At 36.7% G+C, this 12,243-nt stretch overlaps 2 protein-coding genes across 3 annotated transcripts in view; one reads left to right on the forward strand and one right to left on the reverse strand.

Annotated features, from left to right (window-relative positions):
• PLXNC1 (plexin C1) overlaps nt 1-7,081 on the forward strand; it is a 145,224-nt gene extending 138,143 nt beyond the window's left edge. Inside the window, exons 28-31 of one of the 2 annotated variants that reach the window (XM_081311525.1) lie at nt 649-796; nt 3,172-3,312; nt 3,401-3,475; nt 4,642-7,081. In XM_081311525.1, the coding sequence (XP_081167651.1) occupies nt 649-796; nt 3,172-3,312; nt 3,401-3,475; nt 4,642-4,746 (469 nt within the window). In that variant the 3' untranslated portion in view covers nt 4,747-7,081. Of the gene's footprint in view, nt 1-648; nt 797-3,171; nt 3,313-3,400; nt 3,670-4,641 lie in introns of those variants that run through there. The other variant, XM_081311524.1, reaches the window with a different exon arrangement.
• Nucleotides 7,082-7,668: 587 nt separating this feature from the next.
• CEP83 (centrosomal protein 83) overlaps nt 7,669-12,243 on the reverse strand; it is a 122,989-nt gene continuing 118,414 nt past the window's right edge. Inside the window, exons 14-16 of the mRNA XM_081309487.1 lie at nt 12,102-12,205; nt 9,320-9,509; nt 7,669-8,335 (exon numbers count right to left, since the gene is read on the reverse strand). Coding sequence (XP_081165613.1) covers nt 8,231-8,335; nt 9,320-9,509; nt 12,102-12,205 — 399 coding nt within the window. The 3' untranslated portion in view covers nt 7,669-8,230. The remainder of the gene's footprint in view (nt 8,336-9,319; nt 9,510-12,101; nt 12,206-12,243) is intronic.

Here is a 12,243-nt window from a genome sequence, read left to right on the forward strand (position 1 = left end):
GCCTCTGAGCAGGGAAGCAACCAGGTTAGGAAAGCTATGACTGCACCAGCAGCCATGCAGTGGAGGTAGTAAGCAAGGCCATCGTTGAAATGGAGATCATGGAAGGACTCTGAAATGATCCCCAAGTTCATATTTACCTACTTACTTTGATACTAACAATGTGCCAAACACTATTGGGTGATGGAGGACAGTTATGAACAAAACAGACAACCAACCCATGTCCTCCCAGAGCTTACATTCTGAAAAGGTGCAGACAGCAAGTCAAGTATGTCCACTGCAGTACACAAGGTGATAAGCAAATAATCCAGGTGAGAGTCGGTGGTGGCTTAGACCAGAGTGTCACAGAGAGGATGTCAGGTCCAGGAGATCTGAGTGAGAGGTTTTCAATGGTGACTATCATCTAATATAATCAAGAATTATATGGAGAAAAATCTTGTCCAGTCCGTGACCACTTTTAGACTCCTCTGGTCTGCCTTTCAGTAGCAGTTGGCTTAACCCTTTCTTGTTCTGAGTGACACTGCCTTGTGTGTCTAAGCAGATTTGTGTACTTCATTAAGGATGTAAACACCAGTTTATAAATTGATAAAGAGAACACTGGCCTCCCATGAATGGCCGTATTTGAGAAGAGATTATTCTCTCTTTGAACAGCCTTCCTCTTCGCTTCTGGGTAAACATCCTGAAGAACCCTCAGTTTGTCTTTGACATTAAGAAGACACCACACATAGATGGCTGTTTGTCAGTGATTGCTCAGGCATTCATGGATGCCTTTTCTCTCACGGAGCAGCAACTAGGGAAGGTAAGGCCCAGCTTCCAGTTTCTTGAACATGCTCCCAAGTTGGAAGCACTCTGTTTTGTAAACATTCAAGTAATAAGTAGTGGATCTAAACTATACCAGCTGAAAAGAAAAGTCAATCTTGGTCATTATAAATTTGCTTTTCTTTAAAATTTATCACATTTACTTTTGATCTAATTGTTTCTAAAGTGAAAACCAAAATAATTAGCCCCATCTTATTATAGAATTGAGCCTATGAAAAACTTTACCATCAAGCAAATACTTTGTCTCCTAGAAAAACACTTGATGGGCACTGATAAACTACTAATCCAGAGTATGAAACTATTAATATTTTCTCAAGTTAATTACATCTGAGTATATTTTTCAGAAGTCTATTCTAATATAACAAATGGCTTATGGGGAAGAAAAATTTACCCAAGATTTCTAACAATATTAGTTTGTCAGTTTATAATCAAAGCATGAATATTGCTTTCCTATGGCTTTCTTTGTTGATCAAAAGGCCGAAGAAAGCAAAGATTAAAAAACAAAACAAACAAAAAAAAAAACAGAGCAAACTTTGAAAGAGATGTTTTAGTCCTTTCCGAGCACTCCAAAATATATTTAACTAAGCAATATCTGTATCTAATGGATTTCAGAAAATCTTTGAACGCTGAGAAGTGGCTCTTTGGTAGGATTTTCAGAGTACCTGGAATGAATGGTGATTGATGTTTCACGGGTATCTCAGGTCCCTCGTCATAATTTCAATTTTGTCACTACTCTTTCTGCAAAAAGACCCTGTTTTCACTTTTGAGTTGCCTGATCTCTCAAGGAGCAATCCTCTGCATCATCTTTGACTCTTCCTCCTTCCACCCTTCCACTCTCTTCTCTACAGCACCTGTCCCTCCATCCCCTCTCCGCTGGGATAACTGCCTCCTGACAAGTGTTCAATACCCTTGCTGTCCACCCCGCCTCTCTAAACAACCTTGTTCCACTGCCTCATGTTATCTTTGTAAAATATAAATCTGAACTTGCCAGTATCCTGCTTAGGAAATTGAAAATGTTTCCATGACTTACCAGGGGAAGTCTTCACAGTGCTGCATGGCCCTTCCTGCTTGGCTTCAGGCGTCTTTTCTGGCCTCATTTTCTGGCATGCTCCATGTTTTAACTTTTCCACACATACCAGGAACTTGTTTCCATCCTTCTTTGCTCATGTCTTTTCTGTCTCACAACCCCTCTGTCTGGTAAAATCCTACTCATTCATTCATTCACAAAAATGATTTCCTGATGTGTGCCAGAAATCGTAGGAGACTCTGATCAGTGAACCTTTCCTGAGGCATGTTCCTCTGTGCCTCTTTATTCCACTAATAAAGTTCAACTTAGCAGGCAGCACCCTAAAGACACTTAAATGCTTGTTTATAGTAAATGTTCTTTACAGTGTGCTAATTACTGATAAATTACTCACTGTAAATTTGTTCTCTCAACTAGATTGTAAGCTTCTCAAAGTCAGGTCATCTCTACACTTTCAGTGCCTGCCTAAATAGTCACTGAATTAATGAATGATCATTGTGGTTTGATCATTCCACTTAAACTTGATAAGAACACCTCAGAAATCTCTCAGTCAATGCATCTTTCACAATGATTCATCCAACCATTGATTTAACCATTGGACTTTATAAAATTCTTTGGGACATAACCCCTATCATTTAACTCACCTATCTTCCCTGAGTAGAATTTTACATTTTGTGAAAAATCATGACTCCTTAAAATCTTCACTTATCTCATTTTTAAATATTCTCACCATTATAATTACATACAACCATTCAAACTGCCCAGGAACCTTTGCAAAATCAGTCATCAGGGCCACTAATACCAATAACCATGCACTTCCTTGAGGGAATTGGAAGATCTTTATAACCTAATGAAATGAGGGACAAGCTGGAAAATCTGCCACCACCAATTACTTTCCAGTTTTAGAGTTATATAAAGGGCTCAATCAGACCTACAATCAAGCCTTTTATAAATGCCAAAATTCACTGGTGGGTGAGGATGAGAGCAAATGTTTTTAATTCAGGCTTTTTACGACCATTAGTAATGAACTATGATTGAAATAAGTTCCATTGTTACAGTAACTCAAAATCATGCAAAAATAATAATTTTAGTTCTTTTATGAGAGGAAGGCAGAATATATTAGCATTTAATACGCCTGAAAATAACAGTGACTCACCAGAACTATCTAGATGGCAGTCAGTCACTCAGTCAACATTTAGTGAAGCCTCCTGCATGAAGCCTTGTTAGGTGTAATACTGGTGGGTGGTGGGGGTGCAGCTACACTGTACCGTTTTTACAAGTTCCCCATGTTTTTTTACTCTTTCGGTGGTGAATTCTTTTTTTTTTTTCAGGAAGCACCAACTAATAAACTGCTCTATGCCAAGGATATCCCGACCTACAAAGAGGAAGTAAAATCTTATTACAAAGCAATCAGGGATTTGCCTCCATTGTCACCTTTAGAAATGGAAGAATTCTTAACTCAGGAATCTAAGGTAGCATTAGAAACAGAAATAGGCTTGTATTTGGTTCCTTTTTAAAAACTCATTTCAGAGTCTCTCAACAGGACTTTCTTTGTTTTAGAAACACGAAAATGAATTTAATGAAGAAGTGGCCTTGACAGAAATCTACAAATACATCGTAAAATATTTTGATGAGGTAAGATTTTATTTAACATCTTTTAAAGCTATGAATCAGCAACAAGGATTTGGTTATAGCGTTCTGTGGGTCTCAGGACAGTTCTGGCATCCCAAACAGCCAGAAAGGGAGGCCAGGAAGCCTGCCTGAGATGGGGGATCCTGGCACCAAGCCAGACCCTGCACACGGCTGCCCCTCTGATAGATCACGCTGCCCACATTTGGACCAGCCTGAATTTACATTTGAGTTCATGGGGCCTACAGCCACACTGACTCAAGCTAACTTTAATGAGTAATTTGTGGCCCTGTAAATGGGGCCAGCTTAAGCTTGATTGTAGTCTGCTAAAAACGAAAGCTAAGCCTGTTAAATCGTCTAGATTCTATATTCAATAGTTGTAGGAAATTATGACATATTTCTAACTTAAGCAACTATTTCAATAACAAATGTTTTAATTCAGGCTTTTTACAACCATTAGTAATGAACTACCATTCTCCTTTATGATTAGTTCTCCTTAATCTGGATGCGTTGTTTCCAAATAAATGTTAATTCCCCCTTCCCTGATTCCCCCCCACTCAGTCATGCTGGGACAGGCTATCCATGTCACTGGTGAGAATAGCTCACCAATTCCATTTGCTACTTGAAGATCAAGTGAAGCGCTAAGGTAGGGTAGAGGCAATGAGTTCCTTAAACATGATAAGCATCCCTCTTATTCCAGGGGTTAGGGGTGAAAAGGGACGCACTGGGGAGGGGAGGGAGAGGAGGGACTAGGCTGCCCAGGAGGGGAGGTAAGGGAGGGAAGTTTTCCTCTCAGACTAGGATGCCCCTGCCTGCTGCATTTAAGAAGAAATACTTGCCTGCATGTTGGCTGCCCAGGAATGCTTGCTGTGCTTGGAATGGCTGTGATATAATGCATAAAGTAGGGCCTGGGAAGTCTGGCCCCATATTTGTAAGCAAATAGTTGGTATTTTCTTGTGGGCTTCTATTTTAAGCCAAAGTGTTGTTGATCCTGTGATAATGACTTAGCAAAACAACTTGCAGAGTGAGTATGTAAATGATCGAAGAAAATGTTGGCATCTGTTTCATACAGATTTTACCCACTCACAGCATCAGGAATGCAAAAACAAAAAAAAAAAGAATTGTAATGCTAAAACCATAATATCTAAAATAACTGTTCTAATTGTCAACAGATTCTAAATAAACTAGAAAGAGAACGAGGGCTGGAAGAAGCTCAGAAACAACTCTTGCATGTAAAAGTCTTATTTGATGAAAAGAAGAAATGCAAGTGGATGTAAGCACTCTGGGCCTGGCTTAACCTGGCAAAGTTCTTCAGACGACTTGGGAGCAAAATGGCTGCTTGAGCTACTCTGTGTCGTTAATTTTTAAGTTTGCACATGGGTTCCACTTTGAGCACTGTCTTTTCAAGAGACCAAGGCACATGCACAGCTTTTAGAAAGCATATCAACCACTGTGCCTGTGTGTATACTGTGGGAACCCTTCTGTAAATAGAGTCGAAGTGGTTGTTGCAAACAGCCTCCTTGTTTACAGAGAATACAGGGCCAGTAAGCAAGTGTCAGTATTGTAATTACAGTCTCCACTTAAGCACAATGTTATCTAAGTGGTTTTGTTGGAAAACTACAGCTATGTAGCACTTGTGACTACACTGCACCTCTGCAGAAAAGGGATACTCAAAACAAAATGTGAAATGAGTCATTTGGAAACAAGGTGGGGGTGTTAGGGCAACCTCGAGGATTTGCAGCATTGAAACTTTCCCTAGTAGTTCTTGGAAAAGCTGACCGCAGAATTTGGTAGTGTGTACACTTAGCATTTGTGAGTGTGTGTGTGTGTTTAAACCAAAAACTAACAGTGTTGCAGCATTGTTGAAAGGGCTCGTGTTTTTCAGCGGTCACCAACTGCACTCCACCGAACTCACCTCCATTGCATCAAGGAGCTCTAAAGCAAGGAGAGTGAGTGGGCTTTACTGAAATGCAACAGCATTTTACCCATTGTGTCCTAATGTATGTTCCTTTTTTATCTTTTCATACTAAATGTATTTGATAGTGGACATGTTGGGTATTATATAAATGAAAAAATTGTTTATTTCTGTTGAAAAACCTTGATCAGAACTATCTGTGGAAGTGCAAGTCACTCCTCTAATCCTACATTTCTATACTAGTGTCTCCTTGCTTTAGATTTCTGGTGAACCCTGTGGTTATAAATACTTGTGTGTGATTAAAAAAAAAAAAAAAGATACATTTTGCATTTCATCAAACTGTTGTTCACACTGGAGTATTATATATAAATATATATATTTGAGGCCCAAGGCCTGAAAAATATTAGTATACAACTTGGTATCTTAGTCTTACTATGTACTTTTTGAAAGTATTCCTTACAGGAGAAAGAATTTAAAATACCCATTTTATTCATGCCTTTCTTTTTAAACAATTCCCTTTCCAGTTATATTGTAGTCTTTTTATTGCTGAGTTTTTTATTCCTGAATTTTTGCTGCTCATGACCAATTTTAATACCACTGTGTTTTCCTTCTATTAAATCAGAAGTAAAAAGTGTTAATTGGCAACTCTCAAGCTTTCCTTATGGCAGGCACCTTTTACCCTTGGTGCTCCAAATCCCTAATCTAGGATAGAAATTTTTTCAAGTAGCAAATAAACCACTGATCCCACATTCCTTAAACCCATTTACCAACACTGTATGGAACATCAGGATTGAAACGTAAATTCGTTAGGTAAACAGAACTCATATTTGCTCCTTAATATCTGGTAAACTGTGAGAGAGGTGACACCTCATCAAAGGGTTAAGAGAAATAAGCAGTTACTGCCCTGATACACACATTCCCAATCCTATCACTTTTGACCACTGTCTGTCCAATGGACACATCTCAAAAATACTACCAAATAGATTACTTGTAGGTCTAAAGGTGAGAGGTCTGGTCCCCATCCAAAGCTGCTACAGTCTTCAAAGAGGTGAAGGCATTCATAAGAGAACTGTAAGAGTTGAGAGCCAAGGGTAGGAGAGTTGCCCAAAAGACTTCCCTTCTCCAGGGTACAGAAAACTCAAAGGATCAGCGACAGCTTTATTTATCTAAGTACTTAATAAATGCTACACGAGGATGTTCCTGTCCAGCTCTGGCACATGAGTCCTGTGTGGAGAGTTACCTCCTCTTCCAGGTACTGTGCTGTTAGAAACTTTGGGCAAGTCACTTACCTCTTTGTGCCTCGATTTCTGTATAATATTTCTAACCTACCTCACTGAGGTGGTGTGAAGATTCACTAATGTATGTAGCGTGTTTGTCAATCCACCAGTGAAGAGCACTATCTAGATCACATTTTGGATCACATTAGCCAAATGCAGTAAATGGCCAAATCAGATGTGTGCTGAAGACAATCAGTCACTGGGTCTACATTAAACAGCAACTAGAGAAACAAATGGCAAACAATATTTTTAAGTTTCTTTGCATATTTTTTGGTGCAAAACAATTCATTTATAAACTTTTTTTTCTAACACTAGTGTCTACAGCAGCATTTAAAAAATTAATTCTGTTATCTTTTCCATATTAGGATTTAAAGTCTATTTCTTATTGTATACCTGATTGAAGCTGTTCTTGGAGATGAATGTTTTAAATGTCTATATCCAAAAATAAACATTTTGATGTAATTATGGACTGTTTTGGCTTTTTTGTTTCCTCCTAAATTTTCTAGTTACAAGTAAACTTAAATTTCTTGCTAAATGATGCTAAGGGTTGCTCAATTACATTCCTATCCTCCACTATCATCATGGATTTTTGACTGTGAAGACTTCTGGATAATGAATTCTCCATTTAGTTTGGCAGAGTTGAGCTTTGCCTTGTTGACATGAATTTACTCCAGCAGAATTCCTTGAAAAGATGTTACATAAGAAAGCTTCCAAAGGATGCACGGTGAAAACCAAGGTAAATAATGACATACTTAGGGACACACAAATAAAACATAATTATTTGATTTGATCCAAAATAATGGGAAACAAAGTTAAATAATAATACTTCTAGAGAGATCCCACTGGGTTCAAGTTATGTGATCAACAGCCCTTTTAAACAGCCACAGGATTTAATTATCTACTGATTCCAACTCAACAAAGCCAAAATCAGTGAAGTCTTCTAAACTGCTAAACATACACTCTAAGATCAAAAAATTAAACACAAACACAAAACAATATACTTAGGTAGAAAAATATTTATTAAGCTCTTTAATAAATTATGTGTACACAGCTTTTAGAAAAGGTAGCCTTTTGCAATAAACATATGTATTTAGATACCTTTAAAGATTTTTAAAATGTACCTTTAAATTGTCATCTTTTTTCCAAAAACTAGAAATTTAAAACTCTTATATATTAGTAAAGCAGTTTACTGACGTTCTTATTGTCAAGCACCTCAGAGATGAAAAAAAAAAAGAATTCAAGATGGGTACATTTCAGGCAAAATGCCAAAAAAATTTAGAAGTGAAAATTTTAAAACTTGATTCCCTATTTATTATTTATTTTTATATTCAGATATTATATATTGTAAAATATCTCTGAAACTTTCTTTTAATGCTTTATTAGTCATCAGTATAATCAGAAAATCTGAATATCATGCAATGCAGCATGTAGCTGATACCTTTTCTAGAGGCACATTTAAGTATTTTGGCAAACAGTAATAAAGTATATCAATGCCATGTACATTAAAACTGCATGCTTTATTGAGTCTCTTTATTTCACCCCTTTTGATCTGCCTTTTATCCAAGAACATCATTCCCCAGGAGATCCTAGTTCTTCTAGTTGTTTTCTTTGTGTTGTTTCTAGTTCTTCCAGTCTTTTTCGAAGTAGCGAGAGTTCCCTTTGATGCTGTTCCTCCTTAAAAATGATGTAGGAAAGCACAGTGAAAGAAACTGTCAGGAAAAAAAATAAAAATAAAAAAAGTCCCTGCTGGACAGTAGCCTTGCCTACCTTTCTTATACAGGCCCGCAACAACCTGGCAGGGAAATGATGTCCACTTTAGCAGTCTAAAAACAGACTACTATGGGTGAAACAGTATACTAACTACTGCTTCTCTCCTTCCTCAGGCTCTACCCTTAAGCAAAACCCACAGCCTATTCTTTGCTAGGTGTAAAATTCACTAGGGAGGAAATTAGAAATACTAAGACAAGGCCAGGAATATTTACATGGCAACTTTCAAATGAGACTGGTTTTAACAGCTGTTCATTATAAACAAAGCACTTGGTCTGAGATTCAGTTCAGTGGCTAAAATCTTCCATGCTTACAATATAAAACATAATTACTTATTAAATGTCCATCTTCTGAAAACCAGCCAATCAATTTGATTCCTTCAATATCTCAGGGGCCTGACATAGCAGAAGTAGCCCAGGTTTTAGAATCACAGGATTTAGGTTTAAAACTTAACTTTTTTATTAAGCTATGACCTTAGGCAAGTCATTCCACTTATATGACTCAGGTACTTCATCTGTGATTTGAGAATAATAATACCTGCCTCAAAGTTTTTTTCATTAATGTTAAAATGTATAGAAGACGAAGAGTGCACTGCATTAGTAAATGCTCAGTAGTAGTGAATGAACAAGCTACAAACTCTAGCCTACTCAAAGACTCATTTATCAAGTCTCCTATCTATTGCTCAATAGGAGATTTTACTCCCAACACCATCATTTTAAAGGGACGGAATACATTCAAGTCTACTTTTCAGCACATTTCTATGATAAATGAAAGAAGAAAAGTTAACAGTGGCCTTAAATGGATATGCCATTTTTTGTGAATAAGTTTTATCTCTGTTTACACATTATAGACATGTTTGACTTTCTCTTCTCCTAAAATAAATGTTCATACCTGCATATGTGGAGGAAAGGACAGTTCCATGCCTGGAACCATGGCTGATGACTGTATGCTAACAGGATTGACAGATGCTGTTGGAGGCATGTTAGGAACCAAAATTAGACTTCGAAATTCATTATGTCGTCTCTGTATATCTTTTAGTCTTTTTTGAAGCCTTGTATATTCTTCAAATGGAACATTTTGTCTTAAATAGAACAAAACAAAGTGTTTTTTTAATAGTTATACATTATTGAAAAATAGTATAATTCATAATATAAACTGGAGCAGAAGAATTTCTAAACTATGATTTATCTGTATATAATATATAAAAATCTACTTACCTAGAAATATAAACATGACATCTTAATTATATATATTTACTAGCACCAATTTTAAGATTTTATTTGCCAATTAATCAAAGATTTAAAACATTCTTGAGACTTTTTTTACCTTCATTTCCACAGTCTCCTCAATCCCCTGCTACTGATCAATAATGAGACTAAAAAGGAAATTCTTTAAACCACAAAAATACCTCATAGTATAGGAGGGATAAATTTATGAAACTGGCATCTTTTAGGTGAAATATGGCCAAATATAAATAATTACATATAGTTCAACCTAATTTTTAAAATGTAGGTATATTATTAACACATATACACACAAATATAAAAATATAAAATATATATGTGTGTGTGTTTGTGTGTGTGTTTAGTGTTTATCCCTGAGTCCTCTTGGCACATTGCTCCTTAAAAACCCTTGGAATCTTGAACTGAAAACAGCATCTTTTTTATGATAATGAGATGACTGGTGGCTGGGGGATCCTAGAATGCTTCAGAATGAAAGCAGGAAATGAGAAAGATTAAGACTTAGTTCAAGAGTTGGAAATTGAAGCTCCAACTCACCTTTACCACAGGAAAGAGAAAGAAGCTGAAGGTTGAATTAATTATCAATGACCAATAATGTAAACAATCATGTCCACATAATGAAGCTGCCATAAAATAACCCAAAATAGCAAGAGTTTGGAGAACTTCTGGGTTGCTGAACATGGAGGTGCCTTAGAGGCTGGTGCACCTACACAGGGCATGAAAGCTTATGCCTCTCCCCCATACCTCTTCCTTCTGGTTGTTCATCTGTATCCTTTGTAATATCCTTTATATTAAATGGTAAGTGTAAGTAAAGCATTTCTAAGATCTGGGAACTGCTCTAGCAAATTAATCAAACCCAAGAATAGGGTCATGGAATATCGATCTATAGCTTGTCCATCAGAAGCATAGGTCTCAGCCTGGGATTTGTAATTGGCATCTGCAGTGGAAACAGTCAACCTGTCAACCAGTGGGGATTCAACGTGATAATGTTAGAATTGAATTATAGGCCATCCAACTGATGTCCATTGGAGAATTAAATGACTAGTATAAGGGAAAAACCTCCATACACCTGGTGTCAGAGTGTTATGTTGACTACATGAGTGAGACAAGGCAAAACACTGCTTTTCCCTATCTTCTATAGTAATTATAAAGGTGAAGCAACCTAACTTAAAAAAAAAAAAATGATAAGAGGGAAAAAAATCTAACTTTTTAGGTCTTCACAGATCATTATCATCTTTTTGGACATGACACTCCTTATGAATCACACCAGTTCAATCAAATAAAGCTTCAAAACCACCCCAAGTCCTGAATCAGCCAGTCACGGTGGCACATGCCTATTACCCCAGCAACTCGGGAGGCTGAAGTAGGAAGAAAACAAGTTCAAGGCCAGTCTCAGAAACTTAGTGAAGCCCTGCCTCAAATTTCAAAAAGGGTTGGGGATATAGATCAGAGGTAAAACAACCTTGGGTCCAATCACTAGTACCAAAAAATAATACTAGTACCAAAAAGAATAGATGATCTGAACCACAGCTGTCCAATCTTAAACTGATAATACTTCAATATTAATGGTTGTGAAGGAGGTAGGAAGGTGAATTTAGTGGCTTCCTACTTTGAAACAAAGTATTACAAAGTTGGCACGAATTCCACAATCTGGAAACCTTGAGTAATCACCAACTGTGGTGTTGTTCACCTTATGTTAAAAATTACAACAAAGAACACCAGCACATATCACAAAACATCACTGCATGATATTACAGGCAATTTCCATTACAAAAAATCTAATACTTGATTAAAGTACTGAAAGCTACCACTACTTAGCTGAATTCAGAATTTTTTTTTTATTATCTTGAATTAAATACAATACCAAATCAATATAATACCACTAATGCCAATCCAGTAAAGTAAACCTTATCTGTTCAAAAAATGCTAAGGATGCTGATTATTAGCTATGCTTGGATGTGTCTACAAAATCAGAAGCAATAGCCCAGGAATATTTCTCCACCCCAGGAAACCAAAAACTGACCTTTGATTCAAAGCCATGGCCATGATTTTCAGACCTATACAATAGCCACAATTGTTTTGTTAGCTTAGCAGAATTCACACACTCCTAGATATTCACATACTCCTAGAATTCCTGATAATTCACACCACTCCTAGATATCAAAGCCAGTTACTATACCAAAGCCAGTGACTAACCTTTTATGTCGATCTTAACCATAATTCAAACACCTGGCACTGAAACTTTCTGGTTTAAAGGAAAAGTCAGTCAGAAAGAAAAATAAAAGGTAATGCATTCATGGATATCAAATAGTTTTACATATCTTTTTAAATATATATTTTAAAAGAAAACACAGTATCCTCTCAGAAACAAAATTCTATGACATCAAAATAACTACATGGTGTGTGTATATATATATACACACACACATTACCTATTTAACACCTGATTTTCTGTTTCTAATTCTTCTTTCTTTGCCTCCAATACTTCTACTTTCTCTTGCAATCTCCTCAATTTGTTTTCATGAAGAGATTTTCTCTACAAAAGAGGAAAACAGATTAATAAGTATGTTATTA

The sequence above is a fragment of the Spermophilus citellus genome (assembly GCF_964194105.1).
Source record: "Spermophilus citellus genome assembly, chromosome: 10".
Lineage (NCBI taxonomy): Eukaryota > Metazoa > Chordata > Mammalia > Rodentia > Sciuridae > Spermophilus > Spermophilus citellus.